The 16,421-nt window shown below is 45.2% G+C and overlaps 1 protein-coding gene across 26 annotated transcripts in view; it reads right to left on the bottom strand.

The window, feature by feature from the left end:
- LOC116425946 (uncharacterized) overlaps nucleotides 1-16,421 on the bottom strand; it is a 262,805-nt gene that overhangs the window by 145,546 nt on the left and 100,838 nt on the right. For all 26 annotated transcript variants that reach the window (XM_076374563.1, XM_076374567.1, XM_076374565.1 and 23 more), the window contains one exon: nucleotides 11,552-16,209. In XM_076374563.1, coding sequence (XP_076230678.1) covers nucleotides 11,552-16,175 — 4,624 coding nt within the window. In that variant the 5' untranslated portion in view covers nucleotides 16,176-16,209. The remainder of the gene's footprint in view (nucleotides 1-11,551; nucleotides 16,210-16,421) is intronic.

Genomic DNA, 16,421 nt, shown 5'->3' with positions numbered 1-16,421 from the left:
TTTCTGAGTGTTGCTTTTTGGGTTAGCAACGGTTTTTGTGTAGGTTTGTTGATGAAAAAGAATGATGTTCCTATATATTGAGCTACTTGTTTAAGATCGGAGTATAGAGACAATAAATACTTTGATACAAAAGAAATAAAAAGGTATCAACATTTTGAAATCACCTATATAGTATATTATCATTAAGAATTTCTAAACTAACAGTTTCTAGGCTAAATCTAGTTTACCATGACCTACATAGAAACAATGGTGATCTACAGTCTCCCACAATCACAAAACAAGAATCACAAGAATCTATTCCTCAAATTACAGAGACCTACAGATCGTTTCAAAATAAACCACGCCAATTCTACGCTGCCCATATCGCAATTTTTTCAAGCATCAATCCAGAACCGTTCAAAATCTTGTTAATATAACCTTACAATACTACATTCGAGTTTCTACACATCGGGTCTCCCGTGACCCGGTCACCGCCAGGTCACCAAAAACTTCCAAAACCCAAATTCCTCCAACAAACTTACTCCTCTAACCCATTCACTAACGCAAGTTATTGATCATCAAGTCCTAAAAAATCAAAGACAATTCATCGAATCGCCTAACGGACCTCACCTAACCCAGCCAATACACCCGAAGACCCCTGACCTACCCGAAGACCCCAAGCGAACGCAAACCAGAATCTCGACCCAGTGTCTTCCAAGAGAATAGAAAGAAGCCCGATCGACCGCTTCGGGTGCACCTCCTCGATATTTTCATTCGCAGGAAAAAGGTGTCCGCGAGTAGTTGACCGATCGATCGATAGAAGGCGACCGCGAACGAACGAACGGAACGAAAGAACGTACCCCATTCTGGCCTCTACGATAATCCCTCGATCGTTATCGGTCGGAATTCGTGCATCACGTACACTCACGCACACTCTCTTTCTCTCTCTCTCTCTCTTTCTCTTTCTCTCTTTCTCTCCCTTACCGTCCAACGACACGCAATGCCTCCAGGCGAAAATACGCATCCCGGCCCCGTCAACTTTTCAGCCAAATGAGCGAACGCTCGTAAACGGTGCGTAACGTCGGCGATCGCGAGCCTTGTCCGTCATCCGTCTTCGATCCTCGATCCCTCTGCCTCACTGTCACACTACTCACGACTATCACTCCCAACGAACCTCCCGAGTCCAGTCAATCACAGCTGAATCTTAGCTGGCACTAATCACTAGGGTGCTAATCAATGTCTACAATGTCTTATAGGATTCTTGCTTATGCTCTTCAGCTCTGTTCCTTGTTGACAGAGTATGTAAGACCCCAACAAACTCTATGGTCCACAACCCAGCCCCTAATCACTTGGACAATGATCACTGCTAACCGTCGATACCCTATATTTAGGGTATGTCCTCTATTGGGTTCTCTGTTTAGCGGATGAACAGGCTTGATAGAGTCTATGATTCGTTATTCTAGTGTTCCCAGGCTGGGTACCAGGGTTGGTCCAGACAAGACGACGGCTCCAGGTGCAAGGGTGACCAGTGACAGCGGCTGGTAGCGCGAGAGCTTGATCCTTAGAGGTGCACACCCGGTTTACGTTGGATCACCGATGACGAGAGAGGAGAGGAGAAGGCGAGAGAACTGGCGCGTCACGGAGGGAGCCGCTGCCGCGGAGGATTCGGCCTGGCAGAGGTGCAAAGGAGACGGCCGGCGGGTGGGGGCAGGGGAGGGGTGGTTCGGCAACCTGCGCGCGGCGCAAGCGTCGAGGAACCGTGTGACAGGGTGTAGCCGCCACACCGTTCGCCTGCACCCTGTCCTCGGCCACCTGCAGCCCCCGAGGACGACGATGCTGGTCGGGATGCACGCGGGATTTTGTTTGTTGGTGCCTCCAGATAAGGACATCGGGGGAGTTTGATAGTTTGATAGTTTGACGTGTTGCCTGGCAAGTTGGGATTTCGAGGAGTCTGCTGGAATTGAAGGAATTTAAACGATGAAAGGGGAATTGAAGTTGAAATTCGCCGTGGAGATTGAATTTTTAACCTAGTTGCGTTCCGCAGAGCAGAACAATGTTAGGGTTGATACTCTTTGTGTAACTCGCTCGAACGGGACGTCCAAGTTGAAACCTATTGCGGAGATTGAATTTATAATCTAACCACACTTCGTAGATCTCGGCTGAGTTCTGTTAACCTTTGTCAATCTTCTACGTCCTCGTGAATCTTTATTTCATTCATCTTAGATGTTCGAGTTAATGTTGTTCGTGTAATTTACTTGATGAGTGGGTGGCGATCGGTTTTTCAAGCTTGTCGCGTGTTGTAGATTTTAATGAAATCTGATTTATTCCATAAGTTATTAAAGTTGCGATGAAAATTCATTTCTGAGTTTGAGAAAGTTGTGCTTTAACTTCTTCAAACTTTAACTGCTTTAGAAAGAAGTGACGCTTTCTGAAAATGGTTGTTTCTTCCTGGTGATAGAAGAGAATTGATAATAAATTAAGTTACCATAAAAAAGAATATAAAGACAGTATGAAACTTCTCGCGATTGTAGTTTTTAACAGTAATGGCCATTTTTTTCTGCTTCGAGGACACTCGATGTTGTTATCGAAGAACTGAGATTCAGGGCACCAGGAGAAGAGCTAACAAGAACGACATTGCGTTGGTCCCATCGTTGGTCCGTACAGTAATGTTGCAACATCGTCATCGTTACTCTTCGTTCTAATCGCTACTTGGCCCGTTCCAATTCGCTATGCCCGTATCGATGTTTCCGCGAGCGAAAATTGGTTTCGTGGTCGGAGATTAATTGCTAACTGCGCCGCTATATGGTCAGTTTGAAGCAAGGGCTGAGTTAATGGTGAGTCAGGACTGAATTGAATTTTGATTGGACTTGAGTCAGATATGAATTCAATTTAAATCAAACTCGAAACAGATGAACATTGAATCTTAATTCTATTTTACTCTGGGTACAATTAAATCGAAGTTAATCTTGAGTCAAGTCTGAAAGGAATTCAATTTAAACTCAGGTTAGCTGAAAATTGGAGCTAAATTGAATTCAAGTCAGTCTTGAATTGAATTTTAATCAAAGTCGAATCGAGACGAAATTAAATTTAGATTAACCTCAAGTAAGTTCGAAATTATATGTTGGTTCAATTGGTGTCTGATCTGAAGTGAATTTAAATTACACTTGAATCAGGTTTGAATCGAATTCAAATCACATTCAAATGAAGTGAGGTGCAAGTCGAATTTAAATCAATTTGGTTCAAAATATATTTCCATGTATCAAAGCATTTGTAATCAAATCTTCAAATTCCAATCAAATTGTCATAGTATACTTCATTTCAATTCTGTGAAGTGATTTACAGCTGACTACTCTACACCAGTATCCCCAGTTAATTTATGTGTGGGACGCAGCACAGTTTAGTTAATTTAAATCTATGTCACAGTCAAGTTGAGTCAGGTCTGGGTTAGGTCATGACCAAGTCGAGTTAAAGCAGATCTGACTTAAGGCCAGATTGAAACAAGTCTGACGATTTTCTCGATATCTTAATTATTTCATTTTTTGTCAACATTTGAAGCTCACTTTTTGGAGCAAAGATAGGTTTTTGGACTTTAAATGCTTGTCACTCCCATAATAATCAAAATTTCGGAAAATCCGTGTGCTGCACCTTAGATTATATATTTCTATTCATAAATCCACAAAATTTCTTATTCTCGGATGTTTTAGTTGTTTGCAATCGAATCCATCAGCAACGAATGTTTTATGAAAAAGGGCTTCGAACAACTGCGCCATTTCATCACATTTTGGCTTAGAAAAAATATAAATGTAACCAAATAATTATTAACCCTTAACACTGCGGATGGTTTTGTAATCAGCAACTTCAACCAATATTTATAGTACCCCTAGCGAAAAAGAACAATGTCATAACATTCCTTAGATCTTTTATTTTCCTTCTCAGCACAAAATTTGGATGTGTGGAAAATCGAATAATCTTAGAGTAGTTTCTTCAAAATTCATTAAAATATTTAATATTATAATTGGTGCAATATTGGAGTCTACAGAGTCAAGAAAGTTAACAAAAAAAATCCCAGAGTTTACTAATGTTTAGAACGTCTCTAAGTGGGCTCCCCCTTAATAAGCGCCACGAGAATCTTGAACGTTTTATATATTTGTTCCTTCGTTGCAAAGGTAAATAGGAACTATTAATTATTTAGCACCATTTTGGCATTACATTATTCTTAACTTATTTATGTTATTAGATACTTTTAGTCGACTCCAGTCGTCTAGCATATTGTAATTTTCTTCAAGCAATTCGGAATCCATCATCTGTGACCAACACAGCATTTAACGTGTTAAAGACTGATAATAGTCTGATAATGAAGTCATATTTCATTTGCATGAAAAATAAATAAATACCGTTCAGATTCGTCGGATTCGCTTGTAAATTTTCATCGCGAGTCTGACACGGTATCACTGCGGATGGGGTTAAGAGCGTAAGTTGGTCATTTGGCTGCAGATATTACGGAATTTCGCGGGATCGAGGAATGCTGGCAGCGCGTTTCAGGAAATGAGGGATGCCGGCGAAAAATACGTATCCCGGATAAAAAGAGGGACGCCGGAACAAGATCTATCGTGCACCTTTCCGCGCGGAGGCGGGCCACGGTTCGCCGCGCGCTTTGTTTGGTTATCAATTTCGACGGAAACGTTTTCGCCGGCCATTGTCACCACTATACGGACAGTTCGGCGCGCTTTTCCGCTTTTTCCGATCATTCGGACCGATTCGGGGTTCCTTCGAATTCCCGTTTGTCTTTTCAATACTGCGACGGAGCTCGATGGACGCAAATTTTGGAATTTTGGGGGCGGACGGAATTTATGCGCCGTTTTTCTGTAAAACGGGTGGAGTGATTGATGAGAGAAGAAGAGGAGGGATAGGGAAGGGTTGAATGATCGAAGTTTAAGGGAAGAAAAAGATATTTAGGGATAGAGACAGAAATTTGGAGATAGAAAGAGAAATTTAAAGATATAGAGGGAAAGAAATTTAGAGATAAAGATAAATTTAGAGACAGAAAAAGAGAAATTTAGAGATAGAGATAAGCCAATTTACAGGTAAAGAAAAAGATGGAGAACAGAAGTTTAGTGAGAAAATAAGGAAAAGAGGAAAAGAAGGAAAATGAAACGAGATAGTAGCGAATGAGGAAAGAAAAAACAAGGAGAAATAAGAATTTGTCGAGATAGATAGGAAGTGCGACAGTGTGGAAAACGGTGATATAGTGATGGAGAAAGGAAAAGGGTAAAGAGGAATAGTAGAAAAGAATATAAGGGAATATAAAAATGGTTGAAAATAGAAGGTAAAACAATGTGAAAAATAGAAATTTAGAGATGGATAATGGAAAAGAGATAAAAGGGAATAGCAAAAAGGAATATAAGGTAAAATCAAAATTGTTGAAGATACAAAGCGAAACAGGGTGAAAAATAGAAATTTAGAGATGGAAAAAGAGATAGACGTAAAAGGAAATAGAGAAGGGAAAAATAAAAGAAATTTCGAAGCAGGGAAAGGATGAGATTAAAGGAGAAAAAACGAGGAACAAAATATTCAAAGGTACAGCAAACGAGAGTTAAACGAAGAGGAAAACAAGGAGAATGCGGATGCAAAACGGTGGACGAAGAGATGACAGTGTGAAATTTAAAGATACAGAAAGAAAGAGAAATTACGAAACATAAAGGAACGAAAGAAACAATACGAAGAACAAAAGATTAAAGGCAAACAGCAAGACAGGAACAGCAAGATACATCGAAAGTAGAAATGAGAACTGAACAAAAGAAACTCGGAAACAGAGAAAGGAAGAGGCAAGAAGAGAAAAAATGCACAGAGTATTCAAGAAACACAGGAAAAGCTAGGGAAACTACGAGGAAAAGGGAGCAGGATTGTAAAACTGCGGAACAAAAGAGCCAGAGGCAGCAACGAAAAGAAGAAAGAAGGAGCCAGAAGGGAAACGAAGGAGAAAATAGTGTAATAACGTAAAACTACGGAATAAAATGACATAAAAAGAACGAAGGAGCCAGAAGAGAAACGAAGAGGAAAACAGAGTAAAAGCGTGGAGCTACATACAAACTAGACTCTAAGATACAAAAAGAAGAAATGAAGAAGCCAGAAGGGAAACGAAGAGAAACAGAGAGTTCGTAAAAGTGTAGAATAAAAAGGTTCGAATTCAGTTCCTAAGGAAAAGAAAAGTACGAGAGGGTAAGGGGAAAACAGAGAGAAACCAGTAACAACGAAAGAGGATCTGCGAAGTCGAAGAGAAGGAAAGAATCGAGGGCAAAGAGGTTCCGTTCCGGTTTTTAATTAACTTGGAGCAGGGATTCCGCGGAAAGGAACGGGGCGTTTCGCAGCCGCGGCCTTGCGGCCATCGAGAATCGATGGCGACCGCTTTGCCGCGGCCCGGAGACACTTTTTCATCGGGACAGACGAAAAATGCCGCGATTTTAAACCGGGAGAAGAAGCTCTTTCCCACCCACGCACGCTTAGGACTCGATCGATCGCCGGGGACAATTCGGCACGGCGCGGCGCGAAATGAGACGCGCCGCAAACGCGAAAATGTTTTTCCGCGCGGGCGACGATCGCGTTGTTGGTAAACACTGGCCGGATGTTTGCATCGCGACTTCCGGTAAACGGGATATTTGCGATAGCCTCGGTGCGATCGAACCCGTTCCCGGAAACAACGATTCGTTTTTTCTCTGTGCAACGTTTACCGTCGATGGGTTTGTCATTTAGCTTTTATTCGATACGCGGGGCCGGGTTCTGGTCGGCTATGCGCGATACCGTTTGGAATTTCAGTAGATCTAGTTGTCAGTGGAGTTTAGTGTTTTAGCAGGTGGATGGAATTTGTTGCTGTTTTCACGAGTCCGAGATTGTGTTTGGTTTTTTCATTGGGGGATGCTCGGGTTTTCTGTGAAACGGCTTTCGTTGGAATAATGGGGTCTGCGCGGTAATTCGTGAAACTTGTTAGCTTGCGGAACTGTTATTAATTATTTGTCACTGGTATGGGGTTTAATGAACATTTCTACAGCCAGGTGTTCGAAGTTACAGTCGCTGTCTCTAGCTGCATGCAACGAAATTCGAAATTTCACTAGGTCATATTTGTCAAGCTTCTCTTTCTGCTCATTTTATTGTTGATATTTCATTTATTTTAGAACTCTTTCAGACATATGCTCGGAGTTATTATATCACCACAAATTTTCAAAACCATATTCCCAGAATTCTCTAAGTCTGCGTATTTTTAAACTCCTCAATCATCCCGTCTACTTAAAAATTTGTCTACATCTAAACATGCACATACAACGTAAAAATCCTACAGAAACAAAACCGTTCAAAATTCCCCTGGCCCTCGTTTCCCCAAAATTCGTAGGCCATTACGCCATCAACAAAACTCGTTACTCTAACATCCAACACTCGAGTCATTTAAATTCGTGACCAACCCCATTGTGACTAACCCATTCGCAAACCCGCCCCCAAATATTCCCCAGGGGCAACAGTGCTTTGCCCAATAACCCTTACCTTCTCTGCCGAACTTGCGTTTCTTCTTGCCGAGACCGGTGCCGGCAGACGAGCTCTTGCCGGAACTCTTGTCCTTGCTTTTCCAGCGGGTCAGCATGCTTCCAATCCGGTCGAACGTCCGCAGAACCAGCTTCGCTCGCGCGAGCTTCGCTCACAGCTCGGGCGCCGGGCTCGCGGCCGGGCTGCCCGGCTCGATCGCGTGAACCGTGCACGGTACGCGGCGCGTGATCGCGCGCGATCGCACTCGCCGGCCGTTCGGCTCATTCATATCACCGCGGAACGCCGGTGTAATCGTCCTCGTCCCTCGATATTTCGGCCCTTCACCTCGTCTGACCTCTCAACTTCAATCCCAGGCCGATCCTAGCCCTGCCAGCTCAAAGAGGATCCCCTAACTTCAACGAACACGACGGTTTAACTCGCGAAAAGACGGGAAAACAGTGGCCACACGCGTACAACAGCGAAGATACCGGAGGAAACTGAGGGAAAGCCGCTGATTCGCAGTGGAACAGTTCCCAGGAACGACGGGAACGGACGTTGTACCGTTTCCGGTCGACGCGGGCGCAACAGTCGCGGCGCCTGGTCGGCGTCCCGGCGCCCATGACGTCGCCATCTTCCGGCGTTTCGACGCGAGGCCGAGCGTACTCGAGCGTGCCGCGCTACCGAACCGGATCAGTGGGTCAAAGGAACGTCGGGCCGCTATTCCTCGACTACCCTTTCGAGCTAACCCCTGGCAGAGCTCAAAGACCAGGCCAGGGATCGACGGTCGCACTGACACTGAAGACTATCCTCACTCGAGCGAAACGAAGGAACTAAGAGGTTCGTTGGGGCCTAGCAACGATAAGAAAAACTGTTCCGAGCGTCTCCGTGGTGGTTTCGATACGTGTCATACCCTAAGCCGGTGATAGAGGGAGCAACCGGGTCTAGGGTCGGCCAATCGATGACGACGGGGAATTACAGAATCACTCGGAAGAAGAACGAGAAGAGCAGAAGGGAGAAGAATACGATCAGTAGGAAAAAGACCAGGAATATTATCAAGTGTATTCTGCTGACGGTGAGGTCCATGGCTTGGATCGATAGCTACCCTGTCTCCTAAACGGACGCCGGGAATCGCGATCCGAGAATCTTCTCACCGGGAAGAACGAGATCCGGGATTCAGTCCGATTCACTGGGTCACCCTCTATCACTGCTAGCCATGGGAGGCTAAAACTTAGCACTGAAGAATCTTCGAGGAACTTCGCGGCCAGCTGACATCTTCTACTCGCCGAATGAAACCCTTTAGGAACTGAAAACGGAGAACTTGATCCGGATTGAGGAATCCGACGGAACGGAGTCTTAAAGTTTCAAGATACGACTGCTAGGGGGTTGGAGGGGTGAGACGACCAGACGAAGAATGCCAGGCGGCGGGTACGCGGCGTTTGACGGGCAGCCGGCTCGGCGGCAGCACCGAGCCCACCCCCGGTGACTCCTCGACGATCCGATTTTCCAGAGGCCGCGCACTCCCGAGTCGCGGCCGGGAACGATCACCACTGATCCGCCGGCTCCGCGCGCCGCCGAGAGACACACACTGGTTTAGGGTATGGACCCGAAGGTCGCGATCGATTCGGACGCCCCTAGCAGCACGAGAGAGAGAGGACAGTCAGCGCACAGGTAACGGACCCGGCGACGCTGCCACCCCACGAGCGACGGGCCACGCTGCCATCACTGCTAGGCGAACCGCTAGTGACAGGGTGCGCCAACGACGGACCACCGGGCGGCAGCACCAACGAAAAACGAGGACGGGGACTGGTTGCTGGAATAGTCCCTCTCGATGGCGAGATTGTTGTGAGAATTGTATTGCACAAGGAACTCTCATTTGTTACTAGGATTTGTTTAATGTAAATGGGCAGAGCTTCTCGTGGAGTATATAAGGAAATAAATAGAAAATGTCAATGAAATTATAGAAGATAGGGTATATGAAATCATTAGGGCAGCAGGCAACATGAATGACATGGCCAGAAGTGTGATCAGAGTTTGAGATAGGTATAAACACTCCTCTTTAAAGGTCTTAATAATAATGTACATGAAATATACTGCCGAATAAAGATTGTTTGAATCTTTTACTTCCAGAGTAAATGAATAGTTTACTGTTCACATGAGTATACTCGAAGAACGAGTATAATTATAAGCAATTATGCTGACTTTTGTGTTTTTTGTTTATGTTGAAATGAGATGTCCAGGTTGCCATGATATATTTCGAGATTTCTATGACATAAGTATCGTAATATGTAAATTTTTTGAAGCACCCTAAGGTTTCTCTAGTTTTGGATGGTGTCTTTTTAGCTACTTTGGGGATGGAGCAGTTGATCCCGCCCTTTGTTGGGTAGATATTGCAGCCCCTACTCCTCGGTAGGGGTTCCTAGTGCTGTTTCTGTCTAGCTGGAGCGGTGACGTCACGGGAACGAAGCGGGGATCGATCCCGAACGCCACATCGCGCCAACGCATCATCCCCTCGCGCCTAACCGCCCCCTCTGCTAGTCCCTGGCTTGTTCCGTCTTTGTCTGGGGTTTGTTGACGCGATTGTTCGCGTTGTTCTGGCTCGGGTCGAGATTCGGTGCACCGAAAACATTCGATGGTACCGCGACCTCTTTATTGAACCCCTGTGTTATAAGGGGTCTGTTCCTCCCTCGGTTGGTCTCTCGGCCTCTGACCTGACTGTGAGAGTGCGGTTTGTGGGGAATGAAGGGCGGAGGGAGAATGGGGTTGATGAGGCTGGATGCTCTTTGGTCAGGGGTGATATGGTGTGAGTGTTCTGAACCTTTATTTAAAGAATGGATGTGTGGAAGTCATTGATTTTGAAGTTTATAGTTTTTCTAAAGTTTAGAGTTAATTTCACAGCCTGGGTATTTTTATATAATTCAGATAATTGTAATGGTTTCTAGGGGATCGTTTGCGGGGTTGAATGCTTAAATAATAAAGATAAAAAGTTGATCAATTTGAATACTGGATAGAGTTCAATAATATTTACACCTACATCGTTCCTTCTCATTCTAAAATTTGTAGTTCTACGCATACTGAAGGAAGGTAATATAGAAACCAAAGAATAAATAAAGTATCCTTTCACTTTTCTTAAAACAAAAATATCTCAATTCTAATATTTCCATTTGTATTAAAACAGTTGGTCAAAGAGATCCAGTCATTTTTCAAACAATTTTAGAAACAATTCACAGAGAAACAGACGAAAAAATACACGGACCGTAGGTAACGCAGCGCATCAGTATCACGAAAATCGGTACCGCGTTGAGTTGGGAAGAGGCTTAAGGCCTAAGTGCGAGATTTGTACGGGCAAAGTAGGAACGTGCCCGCACGCGATGCCACGGCCATTCCCGGCTCGCTTTAAGAGGCTCATTGAAATGCACGGTCATACGCTGAGGAGCAGTTCCCACCTTGTCTACTCGGAATTACGATCCGGGGTGCAACAGTGTTCCGCCTATCGCCGGAAGTATCTCCGAATCGAGTCTGACAACGCACACGACTCTCTAACCGCGTCCTCATCCCACGGGACATCCTACCAAAACAATTTCCCCCGATGACAAAATCAACACGAACGAGTAACAAGGAACCAAAAGGTCCTAAAAGACAATCTCCAAGTACTAAAAAGCTTCAAAGGGAAGTCCTAAAAAAGCAACCCCTAAAAAAGCTAAAATCGCTAAGGAGCTTGCGCCAGCAAGAAAATAGGTTTGTCGTTTTTCCTTTCGATGCTGAGCTTGTAGTATAACACACTAATAAATATTGCAAGTAAATACAGTTTAATATAATATCAGCTTCACTTAATGACTTGAAATTTGTCCTCAAACTTTTCTAAAAAGTTCTCAGCAGCAAAGTGAACAAGAGCGTAACAAGGAACAAAAAGATCACTTGTTACCGCAAAGTTGAAGTTACGAAAGAATCCTAACATCATAAAAGACAATCCTCTAAAAAGCTAAAGTCGCAAAGTATCCTAACAGAAACCTAACAAGAAATGTTAAAAGTATAAAAATGGAAAGAGTAAAATATCGCTCACCCTTCTGACGAGGCGACCGCTGTAAGGAATCAGGACCCAACGGACTAGTGACTCGTCGAGGATCCTGCCAACGCATGTCCCTATACCCCGACGTCCCGACGTTGCTCCTCGCTGGCCCAGGTATTCTAGAACTAGTGGAGTCCTTGGGCAGAGGCGGCAAAGGTCTATCGGCATCGTACTCGACATCAGGACACTGTCCACCGTCGCGGCGGTCGTGAGAAAACACTGAGTCAGTATCAGAAGTACTATCCTCGCTTCTATGTCGCCTGGTCGGAGGTTCCGGTGCAGTCCCATGTTTAGTGGGCCAGTTACCAGCAGCTAAGTCTTGACCAACCGAAGACTGATTTGAAAAACTGACTCTCTTCGCACCACCAGTGGTCCCATAATCCACAGACTCTCCACTGATCAAGCTGCCTCTTTTAAAAATAGGAGGAGGTGCTGTTGTCTTGCCTTCAACATCATTGGCTTCTTCGTAGCTGGTGTTCTCAGTCTTCCTTTGAACTAGTTGCGGCTCATTCCCGCGATGAAAATGAGGGGAAGCACTTTTCGACCTCTGAGCTTCTAACCTGGCAGGGTCTATAGGCTTAGTCTGCATCTCCCTGCGATCTCTAATAGCTTGCTGAGGCCTGACGATTAGCACAGGCTGATTAGGACCCTTCTGACTTTGCATCAGCGGAGGCTTGCCACTTGGATTCCCTTTTGGACGGCGAAGATTATCGGTCCAAGGATTTGATGCATCTCCGTAATTAACAGGAGTTCGGGTGGACCCTTGTCTAGGCTTAGGAGGACTCTTGGACCTGCAGGACACTTCGTCAGCTAGATTTTGCTCGTAGATGCGTTTCTGTTGCTCCTCGTCAAGTTTCTTCAGCTGCTGCCAGTAGACTGCTTCTCGAACTTCAGGTAAATCAATCTTGCGCACGATTTGCCTAAGGTTCGTAGCTCCTGTAGAAGCCATGGACTTCCTTTGTGCCTCTAGTGCCTTTTGTTGCCAGTAGAAAGCTTCCAGATGCTGTCTGGTCTCTTGTTTTGACGGCGAGATAGCTCCTCTCTGCATGTAGAGAGGCTCTGGCATCCTCTGAACATAGACAACCTCTTCCATTGGTCTGGGTTGACGTTGATGATCAGGAGAGCAAGACGATTCACGGTGTCCCGGACTAGACACTCTAGTCTTCGCCTGACCAGGTGAGGTCCTGGTTCTCTGGACCTGCGAATGGTGTCCCTGGATGTCTGCTTGCTGATCTATCATGCGATTAGACTTCTCTGGAGCCTGAACTCTTTGTGTACCTTGCGCTCTTTGTGGACTCTTCGCGGGAGATGAAGCTCTACCTTGGACCCAAGCCACACGATCTTCTCCGTCCTTCTTCTGTAAGTTCGGCCTGTAGTCGCAAGGCTGCCCTACTTCATTTCGTTGAACGTAAACGGGCTCAGGTCGAGGGATTCCTGTGGGAAAGTTTGAAGTTGCCTGACCAGAGAAAGTCATTCTCGAGCCAGAGAACTCCTGCTTCCCACATGGGTCCTGGTTTCTTGCGTCCATCGACCCAAGGCCATGTACTCTAAGAGGCGAATTGGTGATGTTCACAGGAGAATCAACGTCACGTGGCCTGGCGTCATTAGATGGCCTAGGTATCCTGGTTTCATAAGTAGCTTCTCGTTTTGGAGAAGCTATTAGAATTTGTTCAGTAGGCTGCGCTCTTCTAGATTGAGTTGGAAGAGGCCTAGAAGGAATCTGCTTGTTTTGACTACCGCCTGGGGAGCACGGACCACCTGGACTCACTGGATCCACTCGTCTTTGTGTATCCTCAATCTTCTCAGTCGTTTGGGAACTCTTCGACGGACTATGGCTGGATGTACTGACCTTATTAGGGGACTCTTCCGGAGACCGCTCCAATTGATTCGAATTGGTAAGAGTGGAATGGTCATCACAAGGCGATGAAGGTGTTTCGTCATAAATCCTGTCCTCCATGCATCTGGTAGATGATCTGGATGGAGATTTCTCATTCTCATAGATCTCATCCCTCTCATCTAAATCCTTAGCGTTCGTAGGTGAACCACTGTTTCCAGGTGAATGTAAATAATACTCGCCACTCTTAGAACTCGAAGGAGAAAATTCACTTTTCTGACTGGAATTAGGCGTGCAGCTAGAGTCCGCATAGTCCCCTGACTTCTGACTGGACCCTGGCGAAGGATACTTAGGCGACCTGGCTACCAAAGGAGCTGTGTGGTTCTGGTTTACTATAGGCTGCCTGGTGATCTTCACTTGTGCAGACACTGACTTCAATATTAATCCAGAAGCATTGTCGTTCTCATAGAGTCCTACAGCATCAGTTGAATATGTGGATTTTTCAACGTACATGTTGTTCTCTCCATACCTATTCATTTCGCGACGATTTTCTTCTTCTAAATAATTTTCATACGTCAAGTCTGTCCTGGAATGAGGAATTGCTGGCAGAGGTCTGTCCACTGGATGAATCGCTCTAGGACGCACCAAGAATCTCTCGCTAGGAGGAGCAGAGATTCTACCAGACGGTCCATGATTTCTGTGGAAGAAGTAGCGATTGTTAGGCTCCTGAAGGCTGTGCTTGCGCTCCAATTGTCCTCGACCAAACTCTTCACGTTTCTGTCTTTGTTCAAACTTTCGGATGTCCGGGGAAATACCTAAGTGTGCGTTTCTCTCTGCCCATCGATCATCAGGCGCTATCGAGCTAAGACTGGAATCGGTGGTGTAGGATCTAGGTTGTCGATCACGGAGCAAGCCTTGACCCTCATCTCTAGCTAGGTGATCTGGGGTGCTGGTTATAGGTCCCTGGTCAGGAAATAGCTCCCTCTTAATCTCATCCAACCTCTCCTCAATCATGGACCCATTTAAACTGTTGTCTAGTTTCACGTTTCTCTTGATATCCTCATTTAAGTTCATCGTGTCTGGGGATCTAGTGTAGTTCCCATTCTGTTGGTACCTAGTGAAGTGTCTATCATCTTGCTTCTTTCTTTCCTTGGACTCTTTCTTTTTATAATCTTTCCTCGAGTCTTTTGGTGAGAAGAAGCCAGGCAACAGACGTCGCAAACCCAGCTTCTTCTTCTGCTTCTCCTCCTTCTTTCTGGAAGACGTCCCCTCCATGCTGAACTCTCTGATCAGACTCGCGTAACCGTCTCTGCCAGGTGAAGTCCTAGTGACAATTAAATCGATGGAATCTGTGGAGGATACTATCCCAGATCTAGAGGACCCTTTATCTTGGTTCTGGTGTTGCTGCATCAACTCTACGATCCTGTCCTTCCTCCACTCGTCCTTGAACCCTTCGTAGCTAGGCCTTTGATCAATCTTATCGTCGTCAAGCTCATTATTCTCGATTTCCTCTGTCTCGATGTCCTCTTCTATGGCCTTAATCCTGTCTTCTAAACACGAGTCAGAGTCTACAGTGCTAACCAGGTCACTGCTATCTACAGTTAGCACCTCCTCGGATGTCTGTCTTTCAGTGATAGAGTCCCTGTCGTCTTGCAAATCTCTTTCCTGCTGGAACAGGGAGGCGCCGCGATCCTCTCCGACGCTCTCCCTAGAGGATGCGCTACCGAATTCCTCGACATACGAGGACTTTGAGGATCCTGATGACTGACGTCTTTCTAGGAACTCACCGGACCATCTTTTCTCGACTTCTGATACCTTCTTGCTGTAACTAGGCTTCTCTCGATTTTCTGTTTCAGGCTCTTGATAGTCTTCACCGTTGGACACACAGTCCAGCTCGGTCTCCAGCACTGACTCCTCGATTTTTAGCCTCTTGTTCAGACTCTGTCTCTTCAGGAACTCTTCATCCAGTAGTTTTTCATTTGCATTCGAGTCTACGACGACTGGGACTTTCAGGCCGCAGCTAACCCGCAGTTCTAACAGTTTCTTATACTTCTCCGCCGTGTTGGCGTCTATTTTGGTACCCAAGTGCTGCTGTAGATCCTCTATCTTTGATTGGCTTTTTTCTAAACGATCTTTCGCATCCAGTTCTTCCTTCTCCTTTTTGTTTTCTTGGTCCACAGAGTTAATATCGTCTTCCTGAATACTTCCTTCTTTTATCTCACGCTGTTTGTCTTCTTTTCGCTCTTCTGCAGGCCCTTTTGAGCTCTCTAAAGTTGAAGTCGATGGAACAAGGTTCCTTGAAGCTGGCTTGACAGGTACCTTAGGTGGAACCTTATTTTGTTTTAAACCACTGACTACTATGCTGCCTATAGAAGGACTTTTCGTCAGCTTGATAGGCCTGATCCTCTTTTCAACGACGGGTTCTTGGTTTTTCAAAGTATTTTCTGTCGATTGAGGACTGCTGAAGAGGTTGTTTTTTAGTAAAGCTTCTTCTGGCAGTGAGGAACGTTGTTTGACAGAAGCAGAGTCCTTCCGTTCGTTACCTGATCGAGTTAAGAAAGTCTTACCGGGCTCAGATTTGATTGAGAGCTTCCGGGAACTTTCATTTTTCGTTAAGAATACCTCGCGAGAGCCGCTTGAAGATTCTAACACGTACTTCTCGACGGTAACCTTGTCGACCGAGAGGACTCGCAGCCTCTCAGGCTCTGTTTTCGTTTCTTCGGGCTGCTGACTCGTGTCTGTTGCGCGGGGACCGTCATCGATGACTTCCTTCGCCGCCTCCATTCTTCTTTAGCCGGGTACCAGTGGCCGTCGACGCCTGGAATACAGAAAACACGAAGATCGCTTTTTATAACGATGTTCAATCATTCCTCTGTTTCAGAACCTGGTCAAAGTATATATTGCTAATTTTTATTCATTTATTTACACCAAGATAAGAAAAATCATTCCTATGTTTCGCCTGTTTAAACTTCGAAAATATTAAATAAAAAACCCACTCTTCCCATTAAGCTACCTATCTATTTAATATAT

The sequence above is a fragment of the Nomia melanderi genome, chromosome 2 (assembly GCF_051020985.1).
Source record: "Nomia melanderi isolate GNS246 chromosome 2, iyNomMela1, whole genome shotgun sequence".
NCBI classification, from domain to species: Eukaryota; Metazoa; Arthropoda; class Insecta; order Hymenoptera; family Halictidae; genus Nomia; species Nomia melanderi.
Note: the sequence above shows the minus strand (reverse complement) of the source record. Positions and strands in the feature narration are given on the sequence as shown.